This window comes from Meleagris gallopavo, chromosome 7 (genome assembly GCF_000146605.3).
Source record: "Meleagris gallopavo isolate NT-WF06-2002-E0010 breed Aviagen turkey brand Nicholas breeding stock chromosome 7, Turkey_5.1, whole genome shotgun sequence".
Taxonomy (NCBI): domain Eukaryota; kingdom Metazoa; phylum Chordata; class Aves; order Galliformes; family Phasianidae; genus Meleagris; species Meleagris gallopavo.
Window position 1 is genome coordinate 24,138,921 of NC_015017.2, and position 17,898 is coordinate 24,156,818.

Here is a 17,898-nt window from a genome sequence, read left to right on the forward strand (position 1 = left end):
AGTGTGCCTCCCCCACACATAAGCTTCTAAAAACCACCTGAGGCAGCTGGAATTTGAGACTATTCTGTTCCTGTCTTAACTTTCCCATTAAAGTAGTTACGTTCTTCTTCTTCTCCAGTTCTGTCCTGCATTTCCTCGTTTCCTTATTCACACGATTGCCAGAATTGCAACACATAATTACCTACAGACAGCTGTAGATTAAAGGTTAGGCTACATAGAGTAGGTTCTTATTTCAGCTTGCTTCAAGAGGTTTCATTTTTTTAAAGGAGGTTCATGGCAGAAAACTTTGGTTGGGTGGGAGGGTGTTTAAAAAAAAAAAAAAAATCAGTACAGATCTTCAGAACAAGCATCATTTTAGAAAACACCTTTGGGATTTTTATGGCATAACATATCATCTTTCCCCTTACTGTGAATAAACAAGAGTCTTCATAGCTAAGTAAAATTTTAATACAGTTACACAAGGACTGCTAAAGATATTTCTCTTAAATAACCTTTTTTATTAATTTATATAACTGTTTTCCTAACTGCATTTGAAGAACAGTGGAAGTACATTTAAAAGAAAAAATATGGAGAATTTTAACAGCTTTCTCCAGTGCTCAGCATGTGCTCTTTCCCTCCATATAAAGTACTCAGTATTATTGAATATATGCTAGAAAAAACCCCACAATAATTTCTACTTAAGTTCACCTGCCCTTTCTACTTAGTGATATAATACTTATTTCTCTATGTAGCTTTTTAAAAACTGGTAATGTAAAGTGTTGTATACAGTTATGTTTATCTGGTCCTCAAAAAGATGAATTTCATGTACAAAAGCTAGGAAATGAACCCAACACAAACTAGATGTACCATGTGTTCTACATGCAGTAGAATAGTTCAGCTGGAAGGAACCTACAATGATCAGTCTGTCCAACTGCCTGACCATTGCATGGCTAACTGAAAGCTGAAGTGTGTTATTGAGGGCATTATCCAAATGCCTCTTATTTAAATAATTACCACAGTAATTAAAAGTACCTGATCTGAGTCCTAAAACAATCAGTTAACTAGAAGCTACTCCACAGCCTCTGGAATTTCTCTGTCATCCACAATAAGAGTGTGAATAATTCCTTCCTTTCGTTTTCCACTACTGACAGCCTTAATGTAACAGCTGTGATCACCAACACTGAAGTGAGTTTCGGTCCCATCTTCTACGAATTCACCCTAGAAGAAAGGAGACAAGAATAAAATCAGATGCCCTTTTCAGTAAAATAACCACTCAAAGCATCACCTGTTTCCAGGACATGATCATGTGTAGCTCTCATAATTACTGCAGCCATAGGCAGCTGCTGAACAATGCTGCAGAGCTTCAGGCTGCCAGTTAAAGAATTTGGGTTTTCAAATGACAACCGATGTTTCACATCATCGTTTTGTTGGTGCCCTCTGCAGCAGGATGAACAGATCCCTGAATTTAGTACATGCTATGCAGTTTAGATGCACAGCTCCTAACTTCCCCTTTGTAGTTTGTAGATGCAGTTAGCTAACTTCTCATTTTGGAGTATGCATCCACCATAGTGCCAGCTGTGGTGAGAAAACGCACCCTTCAGGGGTGGGGAAGCCTATATAGTATGCATAATAAAACCCTCCACAAAATGAAAAGACATCAAATATATTAAGATTTTTAAGTGTCTATTTGCTATGCATATTAATGCAGATTTGACAAAGATTTTGTTCGCTCCAGCAAGATCAACTAAGACCGAGGTGCTTAGGGATCATCTCTAAATGGATGAAAATCACTAGCAATTAAAGAGCACAGGTTTCAGTTACCACTAAGGTGAGCAGGTCTGGATGAGGTGGCTCTACAGTCTGCATCAAACTTAAGTCCCTCCCTCTCTCCTGAGCATTTTCTCACTAGAAACCCTGGGCAACTGAAGATTCATTTGTCCGAAAAGTATAGCACTGTATATCCTTATATGGACAGACTTTTGGCATCTTAACAAGTAATCCAGAAGACAAAGTATTCTGTTAATAAATACAGCAAAGAACAGATCATCAGCATGCAGGTCCAGAGGTATACCCACGCTCCACACCCAACTGAAGCAACATACTCCTTGCTGTGGCTTAGTGAGCATGACACAGATAAGCACTGTAGCTTACTTTGGTTATATTAGAGCCATAGTCTATGAAAAACTTGTGGAAATGATCACGTACCGCTGTCTCCATTTTTTTACCGTTGCACCACACATCCATAGTGTCTTTTTCTGTGAATGAAAGGAAAAAAAAAGTAGAAAGGACTCTCCCTCCTTCTCCTACAGACAGAACAATCTAAGGATTTCCCAAGTTTACTCTTTGATGTTATATTTAATTCCCTGGAGAAGGTCCTAATTAACTGAGCTACGTAATTTGTTCTTACATTGGAGAGACAGAAGGCTCTGCTATCAGTGGGCAAACTATTTTTGCTACGAATATATACTGACTCTAACATTAACATCACAGAAAATATTGTCTTTGTGACATAACAGAGAACAGAGTACTGCTTGTCTTTTAAGTCATTATGGAGAGAATACCAGGCTATCTCCTGGCACTGGAACTGCCTTTCTTTCCCCCCTGCATCTTTATCTCAGGGCAGTTCATTCTATGCTTAGGCTCAAAATGAAACCACAGTCCAGCATGTCTTGTGCCCACATATAACCATACAGAAATACGTAAGCCAAAGTTTCACCACTAGATGCCATGGACAAATTCCTCAGTGGATCCCTTCCTCCCAACGTACTTTGGGAAAGGGGGCAAAGGGAAAAACAAACAAACAAACAAAAACCTTGCAACCAAGAAAGTGTAAGAACATTATCTGAAGGTTATGGATTAAGTCCATAGTTAAGAAGCAGTGCAGAAAACAGCATATTGATTAATTTATCAAAACCAACAGTGACACTGACACAATTCTTTTCACGACTCCTTAACTTCAGTTTATGGTTTCTAAGGGAAATCCCCATTACTGAGTTAACAAACAATAGCGCTGTATAAAACTACACACAGATATAACAAGATTACCATTCTTCTGCCTGTCTTCGGTATCTAATTCCAGTGCTCTCCAGACGACACAAGGTTTTACACTGCAATAGTACTAGCCACTTGTAGCAATTGGACAGATCAGTACAATAGGAAAGGCATTACAACAAAGGTGTGATGACAGCAAAACCAGCACAATAGAAAGGTACTACGAAGGAAGGGAAAAAGATTGCTCACCCGTATCAGAAGACTCTATGTTCACAGGGAAAAGCTTCACCAAAGAGGAATCTCCAGAAAGGGGTCCTTCCCCAGTGGCAATCAGCCCTTAAATGAGGGCTAAGAGAGGTGCAGCCAGGCTCCACCCCTTCCAGTTGCACACCCGAATTGCCTTCACCTGTGCTCCCAGGGTCCTTTACCCAGGTACTCAGTGGTTCAGGCCATGACTGAACAGTTCCCATACACCACTGAACTGTGCTTTCTTTTAATTACCAATTGCTAAATGCATACAGGCTTTTTTGAAAGCAGCAAAGTCAAGTCATTCCGTATTTACTTACCCAAAACAACTCTATAGTCTGTACCACCCAAGCTCAGTACCCAAGTATTGGTCGTTTTTGACCTGTTCTCCATATATTTCTTGAGGCTTTTTCCATTGATCTCCAAAGTATACTCATATGCAAAGCCACTGACTGCATCAATATTAATAGTAGCTCTTGTTTTGGATGCTCCAACAGTGAATGTTTCTTTACCCACCAATTTAAACATCCATTCTTTTCGTATTTCTTCCTGTAGAAGAAAACACAGACAATAGGTATTAATTGACAAACCTGAGAACGTGTTTTAGTATTTCAGAAAAGCGTACCAGAACTCAGGAAACAGCTCAGTACTTAACTGTCCTTTTTCCTCAAGGTACAAGATGCAATACTTTATAAATACAGAGCGCTTCTGCCCAAGGATGGCAAAGCACTTCATAATACTCACACCTTAACTGTAACCGAGACAAGAATGATGTTCACAGAATCACAGAATGGCCAGAATTGGAAGGGACCTCAAGGATCATGAAACTCCAACCCCCTGCCAAATGCAGGGTCACCAACCTCCACATTTAATACTAAACCAGGCTGCCCAGGGCCCCATCCAGTCTGGCCTTGAACACTTCCAGGGATGGGACATCCACAACCTCTCTGGGCAGCCTGTTCCAGCACCTCACCATTCTCACAGTAAAGAACTTCCCTCTGACATTCAACCTAAATCTCCCCTCCCTCAACTTAAAACCATTTCCCCTTGTCTTGCCGTTATCTACCCTTTCAAAGAGTTGATTCCCCTCCTGTTTATAGGCTCCCTTTAGGCACTGAAAGGCTGCAATGAGGTCACCCTCCAGCCTTCTTTTCTCCAGGCTGAACAAGCCCAGCTCCCTCAGCCTGTCTTTGTAGGGGAGGTGCTCCAGTTCCTTGATCATCTTTGTGGCTCTCCTCTGGACCCTCTCCAACAGCTCTGTCTTTCTTGTACGGGGGGCTCCAGACCTGGACACAGTACTCCAGATGGGGCCTCACAAGAGCAAAGTAGAGAGGGACAATCACTTCCCTGTCCCTGCTGGCCAGCCCTCTTCTAATGGAATGTTGTTCATTACACAAGGCAAAGTTAGCCAACTGAATACACTTCACTTGCATGTAGTAGTCTTCTGTCTGTTCTGATGACTTCTGTATGGAAATGCACTTATATAATTGTATTATAGTGAATGTTGAGCATATAGCAATTTCACCTTTCCGTCAACATAGACGACGCGTTTTCCTGAAGTGGTCCCATGCTCAAATTCAATTTTATGAACACCATCACTTAAAGCTACTTCCCAAACAGCCACCAAATCTGTCATCTTCTCTAAGTGACCGTACCGAGACCTATGGAAATACCAATAAAGTCAATTAATTGTCATTGAAAGAATTCAAATACTGACGACTACAGCTCAAAGCGTTACTGCTTTAGGGCAAGTTACCTTTTACAACTGCAAAACAACACATGAGAGAATAAGCTTACACAATTACTTGCATGTTCCTGCTTTAAAAACATCAAAATATGACAAAACATCACAAAAACAGGCAGGTATGCAGGCTCACTCTAACAAACACCATAAAAAGATACATACCCATCCAACCTCTACAGCTTCTGGGTCAGGGGGCAGTATAGTTAAAAACTGTACTTAGAACTGAGATGTTCCTTGCAGTTATTTTTTGACAGGCTTTAAAGTGCAGCATTTCATTTGCTCCCTGAGCAACTGCTTCAGCCTTCTCAACTTGAGAAGTAGTTGTAACAGATAAGCTCACCATCCATTGATTCTAACAGAAACATTACCTACGTCATTTGGGAACGCAAGTCTGCACACACAAACACGCATAGGGAAGGAGACTGGAAAAGATATCCTTCATTTAGGACACGTTTCACGTTCGGTACAGCCATAAGCGACCGCTGCAGTGGGGGATATCTTTCCAAAGGCTGTACGTGCTGCAACTCTGCTGTTTTACCTTACTTCTTCTTCACTGAGGGTAATCTCCTCACGGGACGCCATAGTAACCAAAGGGCTTTTAATCCAATCAGCAGCAAGAAAAGAAGAAAAGCAGGATAGCAGCAGGGAGTGTTGAGAATGGATGGAGTTCACAGAATCACAGAATTGTAGGGGTTGGAAGGGACCTCTAGAGATCATCGAGACCAACCCCCCTGCCAAAGCAGGTTCCCTACACCAGGTCGCACAGGTAGGCGTCCAGGCGAGACTTGAATATCTCCAGAGAAGGAGACTCCACAACCTCCCTGGGCAGCCTGTTCCAGTGCTCCGTCACCCTCACCGTGAAGAAGTTCTTACGCACATTCGTACAAAACTTCCTATGCTGCAGTTTATGTCTGTTTCCCCTCGTCCTGTCTCCACGTACCACTGAAAAGAGACTGGCCTCACCACTATGGCCACCACACCTCAGATATTTATAAACCTGGATCAGGTCCCTTCTCAGTCGTCTTTTCTCAAGGCTAAACAGACCCAGTTCACTTAGCCTTTCTTCATAGGAGAGATGCTCCAGCCCTTCATCATCTTTGTGGCCCTCCGCTGGACTCTTTCCAAGAGATCCCTGTCTTTTTTGTACTGTTATGACTAATGGATTTGTCTGCTGTAATACAAACATCATTTTCCTTACACAAATAGCTATGTGTAAGAGCACGAAGGACTCGGCTGCCCTGCAACCACGCCGCTCCCAAGGAGCTCCCTTCAGCTGCGAGGGAACCACACACCGCGATCCATCAGCCTCAGCATCAATGCCAAAACCGCCACCGGGACTCAAACCGCCTCCGACATCCACTCAGGGCCCCGAGCTCATCCTGCACCGCGCTGCTAGGAGCGAGCTTACAGACACAGCTTTTATTTCAGCATTACGCCGTGACATGCCCGCACGCAGCTCCCACCGCCTCCTGCACAGCCTCCCACACCCGCACACAGCCACCCACACCCGCACCTCCGCCTACCCGCCTGCCCCGTTCCAGCCGCGCGGGTCCCTCCTCCCCTCCGCCTCAAGATGGCGGCCGCCCTCCTGCCCGCCTCCCGGAGATGACCGTTACCGCCACAGAGCTCAGAGCCCGCCCTCCGCTCCCGTCTGGCCGTTTCCCTTCCTTTCCTGCTCGCTCTTTCTACCGGAGGCTCGCTACCGGTACGGAGGTACCGCGGCAGTGACACAGAGCGGGCACCCGGCGCCTGCCCCGCCGCGTTCGGTTCCTTAGAAAGCAGAAATCCGGTTCGCTGGCACCCGTTCTCCCTTCTAACGGCGATCGGTACCACCGGAGCGTCCGTGTGCTGTTTGCATGCCGATCCTCAGCGCTCAGGTTCCTGCCTCTTCCCAGCTGCGGCAGGAGGAAGCGGAATGGGAGACCGTGAACACGCTGCTGCTGCGCCATGGAATGCAGCCCCTGAGCATCGCGGCGTCCCCGGGCAGCGCTCCAGGTAAGGAGTGCTGATGGTGGGGCTTCCTGGGCAGCCGACCTGAAGTCACGAAGCACTGCTGAAGCCATCGGTTCTAAATGGAGATGTTTATGATGTGTGCTTCCAGATGTGATTGCTTTGGACGGTCAGGCCTCTCTTGGAATAAGACTTGCATTAAAAACGTTGTTGGAAGACACTGACCGACAACAGAAGATGATGTACGGGCTTATGGAGACTAATCGTAATCTTAGGTAAGGTGCTGTGAAGGGAATTTACAGGTAATGCAAAGCAAACAGCACTGTCACTGTTTGTTTACTGTCATATCCAGGGCCAAAGACCTTTTTTCTGGAGATTTTTGTCTGATATGCAGCAATATTCTGCATAAATATCTGCATAAAAGATCTGCTTCAGCTGTTGTCTTAACTCCATCTGCTGCCACTTCCCATAGCAGCGCATTTCCTGGGCCTGCTGCTGCAGGCTGTTACTGGGCACCATCAGATAACGTTTGCCAGGCCTGTGCTTCTTTCACTGCATTTAGTGAAATTAGTGTAATTTAAATCAAAGGTTTATGTTTCTAGAGATGAGGTACGACAGGAACGAGGTCGTGCATCTCGACAAGAGAAAAGGGCTAATGAATTGGAAAACGTGGTGGAAAACATTAAATCAAAAATCCGTCAGCTGGAAGATGAGACAATAGCTAAAGTTTGCCGGCAACAGAATCAGGTCAAAGAACTTCAAAAAGATCAGCTGGTTTCCCAGGTAACTCAGACAGCACTCAACTTTTGACTTGTTTTGAAAGCTGTAGAAGTATACACATTGGTCCAGATAAACATGAGTCTCATGTCAAAGTTAGTACACTATTTTTAGCTAAGATTTTACATTTCATGAATAATTTTCTAATAATAAATTGGGAAAATATATGAACGTTTCTTCCACTGGCTGTTTGGTTAAGCTTCCTTGGGACCAAGTACCTGTGTGGGCAGGTGGAGCACCATCTCCAGCTTGTTAGAATAATTTCAGAACGCTCCCATTATCTCTTCACAGGCAAAATACCAACAGCAGCAGGAAAAGCTGCAAGAACAGGAGGAGATTATTGCTCGTTTGCAGAGGGAGCTGTGCAAAGCTGGGGTGGAGGAGCAGCAGCGTGTTGCCACTCAAACCAAAATGTTCTGCCGGTTTTGTAAGAGAGCTCCCAAGTCCCATCTAGATCAGCAGTAAGAAATTTTGTTATATTGGTGAATGACTTGTAACATTAAATGAATAAATGGATTTAAAGTGACTGTTCTTGGTACTTACATGGAAAAAAAATTGGCAATCTTAGAGGAGTGCGAGCTGAATAAATGCATGGCAGAAGGTAAAAATCTCAGCCTCTGTATCCAGTAGGTGTCAGCAAAGAGAGCGGAACGGTTTATTCTGGAAACTGCATCTGCTATGGTGATTTTGTTCTGGGACTTGTAACGTTTTAGAATGTAAATTTAAACAACAAAGCAAAAAGCAACAACAACAAAGTCAGTTTGGGAAAGCAGCTTTTGTGACTGCTAACTGCAAGCATGCTTTCCAGGCACTCTGTGCAAGTTCTGAAAGCATTCTAAGCCTACGTCTCCTGCAAGAAAATCTCCATCCTCTAGCTACAGTCAGAGATTTGAGAACTTCTAGGCCTCAGGTGGCTGTTGCTGTTGCCTTATTGTACTGGTGTAGCTTGGTCTGTCCAGGTCTGCCTAGGATGTTTACCTAGGAGAAATTTTAGAGGGATTATATGTGTGCCTCTTACCATTTCTTGTGCCCTCATTAAACAAACAAAAAAAAAGAAGCACTGAGATTGGTTCCCTGGCATTTCTCACCTGTATATTCAAAACAAAAAATCTCAGAGTGTTTTGAAAGGAAATGCAGTTTCTCACCCATACATTTTTCTATGGCTTTATTTCCTTGTAGCCACTTCCTTAGAAAGCACCCGTAGTTTCTCTGGAAGTGAAAGTTCTTAGGCTGTGTCTGACCTGTGCTCTTATGTCACCTCCAATGGTCCCTACAGCCCTACAGCTCAAGAATGTACCAGCTTGTTAAGCTTGCTGGGTGAACATACTCACGAGATGTGGGGGCTGTCAGAAGGATTTAGCTTTGGTCTCCTCTTGAATCATTTTGCCACTTTTAATCTAATAGATAGTTAATGTCTCTACATTTCTTTTTTGGAAAACTGTGACTGATATGAGAGAGAAACAGTCACTTTTAAAATACAGTGCAGCTGTATAAGCTATCCTATACCAATAGGTCAGTAACAATATCTTAAATTCAAAATACCATTTTTCCTTTTTCAGGTTTCTTTGTCTAATTGATTATTATGAATCTCAAATTAATCAAATGAAAAAGGAGCTAAGGTGAGTCTCATCTAATGCCTCATGGTCTTACTGCTCAAAGTTTTCTTTCTCCTTGCTGTTCTTAAAACTTGGAGTGGCAAATGCTCTGTTTTCCAGATGTCACTAAAATATAAAAAAAACAGTCAAGGACTGTAATGGTCTTGGAAGTTTGGATAAATCCTGGAAGTAGCTCTCAGTCAGTCTAGCAGCTGCTCAGTCAGGCCAGCGCAGCCAGGAGGGTGTTGTATTTAGACACATGGGCTATAATCCTTTGTTTGTTTTTCTACTTTTGTAGTGGTTTACAGGCAGCACTACTGCATTAGCTATGCTCAATTCACTGATTTCCTAAAAGAAAGAAGGAAGAAAAAAAAAAAAGGAATACCAGCTTCTCAGCTCCATCATGTTGCTTACATGATGCAGAGCAACAATCAGATACCTGAGAGACATTCCCATAATTCGAAATTGTTATCTAGAAAGCTGAAATCGCATTTGCTTGCACTGTAATTTCTCTTCAGGAATAAATGTGCTCAATTAGTATATGAAACATCTTTCCATAATAATAGAGAAGACCATGACAGTGTTTCTATTCTGATCATAGTTCAATTCATGGAAATTTTGTCACATGTACCTGCAAACTAAATAACTTCAGATCTTTGTGGCAACTGAATTACAATAAGCTGAAGCAATTTATTTTTCCTAATAGGCAATATAAAAAAGCTGAAGATCATATACAGAGAGAAGTAAAAAGCAAAGAAAAATTCTTAAACTTAGATGCTACTCCGAATTACAGAGCGCTGCTCACGGTATGGAACTGCTAAGAATAAGTCCATGCAGATCACTAAACGGTAACCCCTGAAGAGCCACATAAAAATGCATATGTGTTTGGTTTCTGTCTGCTTGTTTTATCTTCAAAGTTTGTAAACTCACTGGGCAGCATTCACTGTCTTCATCTCATTGTGCAAAGATTTAGTACTTTGCTGTGAGTTCTCTGCTTCTCTACCTGTGGGCTAGTATAGCAGACCCTTGATCTTAAAGAGGTCTGTATCCTCACCTATGCTGTCTTACTATATAGAGCAAATGGGAATCTTTCTTAACACCTGACATGCTTGAGTGTTCAAGCTTGTTGATTATGGAATAAATGAAATAAAAGAAATAACACAGTGTATGTTGCAGTCTTTTCAGAACCAGCTTGTTGAAACAAAAGCCAGGAATGAACAGCTTTTGCTTGAAAATACAAATCTCAAGAAAGACTTGGAAACAAGGTGAGAGAGGATAAATATCATTTTTAAAAGCACATCACTAGGCTTTGCTGTACAAAGAAGGAAACTGAAAGAACAGCAACTGTCAAAGTGTTGTGTGAAATCTATCTTTAAAATCCATTCATAAAATAATTTTTATTTTAATAGGGCATCAGCCATCAACCTTTCCTCCCTACGCTGCTAATACTAACAGCTATTACTGTACATTGCATCATGCTGGACAACTGCATTGATACTTGCACTTCATTCAGCTAAAGCAGTAAAAAATGCATGTGGGTAAAATTGTTCTTTTCACTGGCAGCATTACTGCCTGATTTCCACTTAAAACCTGCTGGATGGGATAGAGAAGCAGATGGTTTTAGTAAGAAAGCCTGAGCCAGCAAAATTGGTTTGGGTGCTATACTGTATCTGCGTTACAGTTATTGCCACACAGAAATGTAGAATTTCATTTCCAGAATGAAGTTATGGCACTGGAAAAGCTTTCTTACTTTTTCACTTGACTGAATTCTATAGCTGTCTTTCAGTGCAAGATAGATAATATGGTATGTTTTCTTTCCAACAGGCCAACTACACAGGAATTAAAACTTTACAAGCACCGAGTGAAGAAACTAGAGAAAACTTTAAAGAAAACTATCCAGTAACTATTTTTCTTCAGTAACTTTCATGAATCCTCTGAACTATATAAAGGCAAAGATGCTCTGCAACCGATCACATAGATAGCAGCTTACAAAACACGTACCTTATCATCACTGTCCCTTAGAGGCAGCAAATGCTTCTGCATCTCCAAAGACACCCTATGATTCTCTGAGGTGGCAGCATGGCATCCAAATTGGTGCACAGCACTGTCTCTTAGTAGTTTCATTTTGTCTTTTGGGATGGGAGTGTTACCATGGGCAGTATGGGCAGGACCAAACTCTGTTGTCTGCCCCTTCTGTAAGCTATAAAGCAAGTTATTAGCTGCATTGTGGATTGAGAGTATTATGAGAGTTGGTGAACTGTTGAAGATACCTGAGGTTATGTCCATATTATCCTTAGAAATTCACTTTTTTTCTTTTTTCCTCTGGATCATTGCTTTAAAGATAACAGAAATCTACTACTGACAAAGTGTCAGTCTGGAATTTCACTTAATTATTTGTGTACGTGTGTACTGAATACTACATATTTTTAGCACTATACATTATCTGAAAAAGATATTGCTTTAAAAATTTTCAGTTCTTTGTTTTACATTTCTATCTATTTAAATGGTCTTTTCACTCATGCAGTGGGTACAATTCAGTAGTTTCAGACTGAAAGCCAGCCATCCTACTGTATGTATTTGGCCTACTGATGACCTACTGTATGTATTTGGCACACAGGTCTTCAGGGAACAGTACCAGAGAAGGAACAGAAGAAAAGAAAGAACCTGAGAGTACTGCAGAGGATCAGCTGCACGCAGTTTGCCAGCAGTACTTACAGGTATGCCAACTTCATTGGCACTGTGTGTATTTAGCACTTTCATAACAAAATACGAGTTTTGCTTAATTGTGTAAACTGAAGCATGCTCTTTTGAATCCTGGAGAAAAGAACATAACATGTAATGTTCTGGCTATGGCAGTTGATGTAGGTTACCTTAATGTAAACTACCTAAACTTACAACAGAGCAGAGACTAGCTTGGCAAACCTCTAATTGGTGCTTTAGCTTGAATTCTCATCAGAATAGAGGACAAAGATCAAGGTCCTGTGCTAAGCATACCTTTCTGTTAAGGTTTTAAGAACTGCTGAGGAGATAGTAGCTTTTTATTTTTCTTTAAGTAAAAAAGGAGCAAATATAGTAAAGCTTAGCAAAATATAAACTGTGGAAGTAACAGAGTTGTGAGGAGATAAACAAAATATTCTCCAAATGGGAAGTCTACTTGCATTACTTTTACTTTTCTTCTACTTAGTACCTTTTTAAATCTTTGAATCTATGACATATTGAGTGCATCTACAAAAGTCATTGATAGTAACTTACTGGAGATATTTATGATTTATTGTTTAGAGTATTTGACTGGTGGGGGGGGAATTTATAATAAAATGCTTACTTTGAGCAATAACTTTCTTTCTGTCTGTTATTGAAGGTGTTGTCCAATATTGACTCTATTATACGAAGTCCAAGAGCTCCTCCATTGATATATAAGCGCAATAAAGGGCCAGTGCAAAATTATATTAAGGAGAATGGACAGGAATGTGGATTTGAGCACCTCCCACTCACTATAGAAATGTGGGCAGATCAGCTAGTGGCCCTAAAGGTAATGCACTTTCATGCTTAGCTTTGTATTCCTCCTTTAATCTGTTGAAAACCTCACAGTGTTTCTTTATCCATTGCAGAGTGTTCTTGTGTTTTTGTTTGTTTTGTTGTCTGACCTGATGTTAAATGGACAGAATATTTAAGCAGTTACTACAATAAGCCCTGTACCCTCTGTTTTAAAAGGATTTGTACAGGTCATTGAGAAAACTGTCTCTGGAATTGGTGCCTTGGCACATCACGGATCCACAAGATAACAGAGAATCCATACAAGTTCAAGACCTTCAGTTCATAGTAGATACAGTGTTAGAAGAAATAGAAAACAAGGAAAAGGTAATTCTTCACATGCTGATTAGACTTCTGCATTTCAAAGCCTTTTGGGGTTTAAGAAATAGCTGTGTGAAGAGGTCCAATACTCCAAGACTGCTTTCACATAATGGATAAATTCACCCTGGGGAAGACAGCTTTAATGAAGGTCTTTTGACCAACCATGAATTTGCATTGCCCTGTAGTGCTAGATATTATCCTGTTCCATCTTTTTCTCAGTCAGCATTCAGAATACATAAACAGACTTAATAAACAACAGAAAACAAAGCTTCTAAAAAGAATATTTTTTCATAAGAGTATTTTTGGTTTGCTAGATATATCTCTTGAGATTTAAGAATATTTGAAATGCCTTGATTTACTAATGGAAGTTACACCGGTTTTTCTCTGTAGACTAGTTTTAAAAATGTCTCATATCTCATAATGTCTCATGTCTCATAAATGTTTCATAAAAGAATGCTTGCTTTGCTAAGCAACAATTTAGAAAAGTTACCCTTTCTGTTTTCTGCAGAACAGCCAGACACCATCCTTATCAACACTGTTTGCAATGGTCTCTCACTTCCAGAAGTTGTTTGATGTGAATTCTCTGAATGGCATTTACCCACGAATGAATGAGGTGTACACAAAACTTGGGGAACTGACCAATGCAATGAGAAATCTTCATGAGCTTCTGGAACTAGGTACAGGCTTATCACCTAGCACTTGTTTGGACTATTTCCAAAGGGAAAGCTTTGTTTTATGAGCACTGATTTACTAATCCACTTTCACACTCTATTTAAAACGTAAGGTTTTTTTGTTTGTTTTTTAAATTGTTTTAGAATAACAGATAAATAATCTTTGCTCTAGATTTCTCCTCAGTAACTCATTCAGAGGTATGTCCAGTCCTGAAGAACTTCCCTCTTACAATCCTAAAGGCTACTTATTTTTTAACTATTCAGTATCAAAAACTAAGTGCCACCAGTAGTCAGAGGCCTGTGTAATTTCATTCTCTTCTGGTTTTGCACTTCTGAAGAACAGCAGCTGCTAATCTTCCCTGAGCTCATGGGTTTAGAGGCTTGGCTGTGCTGCAGGGTACAGCCAGAGGAAAAGGCTTCTAAACTACTGAGGCCTTTGAAGCCTCCGTTCAAAGAGGGAAGCAGACTTCCTGCCTGCCACCAACAGGAGATAAGAAGCTTCCCATCTCCCTAGTAATTACAAAGCAACGGAGTTCAGTCACCTTCTCCACGTATAGTTCCTCTGAAAATGAGTGAGGAAAGGACAAAGAACCTGATACCTTTTTACCTTTCATCACAGTAGCCAAAGCAGGTTAAAACAAGCAAACAGAACAAGTTCTTGCTGCTAACAAAATATCAGGGAGCAGGTTCCCTCTATGAAGTACTTCTTGTGTGCTACAGGAAGCCAATGAATACCCTTCTCTGTATACAATGGCAGTTGACTGCTTTCAAGTGACAGTATAGGACAGACTGTAGTACCATTTCAGTCAAGAAAATATCTAGCTCTGTCATGTTTTAAGCTAGTGAAGGGTTAATGAGAGATTCCTTCCTCCCAGTAATATCAGTGTATTTCTCAACATAGGCATTTTATTTGCTGTGAATGATGAAACTTGTATGCCTAGATACATGAAAGTTGAATAAATTCTGGGCACTTGTAAGAATTGAATTATGTCTTCTTTTCCTGTTGTTACTCTTAGCAAAACATGAAGTCTTTGTTTTCCAGATAGTTCAGTTCCACCCACAGTGGTGGTAGATACTGTTGGGAAACTGTGTGACATAATTAATGAGAATGTGACTGAACAACTACAGCGGCTTCTGGGGAACCAAGACATCCACAGGTATTTAGATCTGTTCCATTGGCAACAATTCTGCAAACATGAATCTTACAAATTGAAAGAGCTGTGTAAGATTGGTACTGGAAGAGATTTTAATCATTTGCTACACACGTCAGCTAGCTGTGACAGTAAAGGATTTACTACTATCCTACATGGAACAAATCTTGAACACTTTCAAAAGGGTATTGCTGGTAAATAAAAAAAATTAAGGTTCCCTTAGCACTACCTTGTTGATTTTCATGGATACAGTGATCAAAAAAGCCTCTTAAGCTTATGTTTCATAAGGAGACATAGCAAGTGCTGCATGTTGGTGGGATGTGAAACTACTTCAAGGTTACAGTATTGAAATGTATTAGTTGCTGAGAGAATGTACACCTCAAGCTTCCTAGAAATCTTTTGGGTGCTGGACAAATCTTCTTATCATCAACTGATGAGAACATAGAGGTGGTAGCAAGCTGTAAGAGCTTGCATTCAGAATGTGCTATACAAATGTACACAGAGATTAACTGCAGCAGTAAATTTGTAACAGGCAAGGTTAACAACACCAACACCATCAACCTTTCTGTGCTCCTTGCAGCTTTAACTATAGACAAGCTGCTTGTAATATTCTTGCCTTCACTTCTTTTACAGTTACACTGCCTGGGGTGGCTGATATATTTAGCATATATAGGCTGCTGCTCCAGTCCAAAAATTACATGACATGATACAAGTAGGAATGGAAGAATGTATATCGGGCAGAAACAGTGAAATCAGAGAATCTTTTAACAGTTGTTGGCTGCAGGTTTCAGAAAGTGAGAATGCATTTTTGGTGTAGGTGCATTTGTATATACTAAGTAACAGTATTTTCAGAAAGCAGTGACACTGTATGGCAAAACAGACAAGAAAATGAACTGAATATGTTCTTACATTTTTGAGATAATGGTCTTACTTACAAATTTCAGTATCATCAATAAGCTAGAAGAACATGAATGCTTCTTTCCACCGTTTCAAGCTCTCATTCAAGATTTGCTCTCTCTTCTAGGTGAGTAACATTTGCAAATTGTAATTATCTTCATGACAAAGTTCCCTGCCAGGACTTTAAATAGCTAACACACTTTGTTTACTCCTGGTGTGCAAAAAAGCATAAGGGAAGTGTGAGAAAAGGTGCTTATCCTTGCCTTGCTCGCCTCTTTTAAGAAAGTGTCTGAAATAACTAGGTTTTCATTAAAAATAGGGTCAATTACATTTAACCATAAGACTTATAAGCTAAAATAACTTTTTTCTTCCCCCAAAAGCATTAAAAAGTTTGAGGAGTTTATTCTCTGCAGTAGTTTTTTGCTCACATATCTAACATTTCTATTCTACGTATTTCTAACATTTAAGCTAGAATTTTGGTTGAACTTAGAGGTGTTCTATATACATTTCATACAAATTTGCTTTTCATTCTGTTTCAGAGATCAATAACCTGGATGATATTTTACCTACTGTACAAAAGCTGAAGTTGGTAGCTAGTTAAGAGTTAGTTTGATCTATCCTGTGAAGACTTAACCTGTGAGATAGCCTGTTGATTCATATGCCATTATAGCTACCTCTAATCTCTGTTATCTAATGAACAGTTTCAGACTTTTTGATATAAATAAAAGTTTGGCCTTGCCACGGCATTTTTTTAGTTTCTCTGCATTCTTACACTAAACATGAAACAAGAAAAATAACCACAATAACCTGTTCTGTCCTGGAGAGAGAACCAATACATACTGTATTCATCTAGGAAACTGAAGCCAGCACAAAAGCAAAAACCACAAAACCACTTACCTTTCTGAATGTTGCACATCAGCAGGTATGAGATGACATTGCTCAAACTGCCTTATAGATGTAATACTTCCATTATTACTTTGGTTGTCTTGGGAGCCTATTTTAAAATGCTGTTTACATCTTCAGCTAGGTTTGGGATTTGAGTTAGGGACTGTCCTCTGTTCAAGTACTACATGATTTCATGCTTCCTGCTTTGTGCTGTAAACTCTTGTTCAGTGAATTATTTTTTTTTCTGGTTATGGATTTAAATACACTGGGTTAATGTAATCAAGGCTGAAAATATTCTAAGTCAACTTCTGAAAGTGGTTTATTGCTTTTTGCCTAGAAGGGATTTGAATTTACCACACTCATCTCCTACTGTCACTTTTAGAAGGGCATAGATAAAGTTCCTTAAGCAAGACATGTCAAAGTTTATTGTAAACAAACAGGTACACCAAGCTTCCAAAAATATTTTGGTATATTTCGTTCCAATATTAATAAAGCTTAGTCCAAAACTCTGCTGTTCCTCAGGCAGAATGATTTTACTATCGAGGCTTATGATACGCTGAAATGTTGTAACAAAGAACAAAGCACGTTAAGGCATTACAAACTAAAACCTTAATGACATCCTGGCATCTCCCTGCCTTTAGAATCTCATCATATGCAGACCTGCAGCCACAATCTGCTAAGATGCTTTGCAGAAGCAGAATATCAATTTCTTTGTTTCTCAAGAACTGCTATGAGTCTTACAGTTTATTTTAATCGGTTCTATAGCCTTACTGATGAAAGATGCTTTTTAAAAATTGATTCTTTTAGAAGTGTAATGCTTTCATATATTATTAAAATAACATGAATAGGCTCTTAGGGAAATGAAACTGCGAACGAAGTAATCACACATAGCTGGTAATCTAAAAATATCTCCAGGTCCAACACTTCCTTAAGAGTGTATTCATATGTAAGGATTCCTGGGGAGGAGACAGACCAGAAACATCAAGAATAAATGATTTGTTTTTAAAGAGAAATTATTCCCACAGTTTTTTGTTTTGTTTCCTTTCTTTTTGTTTTACTTCATTGAGAACTGATGTCAGTAGGATCATTCAGTGCACATGTCCTGAGCAGCAGATGGCTTCAAGTTTGCAGTGAATGTTTCAAAACACTTCAATTACAAA

The 17,898-nt window shown here is 40.3% G+C and overlaps 2 protein-coding genes across 4 annotated transcripts; one reads left to right on the plus strand and one right to left on the minus strand.

The window, feature by feature from the left end:
- Nucleotides 1-431: 431 nt before the first annotated feature.
- Nucleotides 432-6,598, minus strand: FAIM (Fas apoptotic inhibitory molecule). 3 transcript variants are annotated; one of them, XM_019617225.2, is made up of 5 exons: nucleotides 6,577-6,598; nucleotides 4,742-4,877; nucleotides 3,537-3,765; nucleotides 2,185-2,234; nucleotides 432-1,197 (listed from the first exon to the last, which is right to left on the minus strand). In XM_019617225.2, exons 2-5 carry the CDS (start codon nucleotides 4,850-4,852, stop codon nucleotides 1,048-1,050), a joined length of 540 nt encoding a protein of 179 aa, XP_019472770.1. In that variant the 5' UTR covers nucleotides 4,853-4,877; nucleotides 6,577-6,598; the 3' UTR covers nucleotides 432-1,047. The 3 variants fall into 3 exon arrangements, with proteins under 3 accessions (XP_019472770.1, XP_010712162.1, XP_010712163.1); XM_010713860.3 differs by lacking the exon at nucleotides 6,577-6,598 and adding an exon at nucleotides 6,484-6,570; XM_010713861.3 differs by lacking the exon at nucleotides 6,577-6,598 and adding an exon at nucleotides 6,474-6,541.
- Nucleotides 6,575-16,599, plus strand: CEP70 (centrosomal protein 70). Its single transcript, XM_003207705.4, has 15 exons — nucleotides 6,575-6,955; nucleotides 7,062-7,185; nucleotides 7,513-7,693; nucleotides 7,979-8,148; nucleotides 9,247-9,306; nucleotides 9,989-10,088; nucleotides 10,459-10,547; nucleotides 11,107-11,181; nucleotides 11,900-11,999; nucleotides 12,641-12,811; nucleotides 12,994-13,140; nucleotides 13,643-13,811; nucleotides 14,848-14,962; nucleotides 15,901-15,980; nucleotides 16,393-16,599. Exons 1-15 carry the CDS (start codon nucleotides 6,817-6,819, stop codon nucleotides 16,452-16,454), a joined length of 1,782 nt encoding a protein of 593 aa, XP_003207753.1. The 5' UTR covers nucleotides 6,575-6,816; the 3' UTR covers nucleotides 16,455-16,599.
- Nucleotides 16,600-17,898: the final 1,299 nt, after the last annotated feature.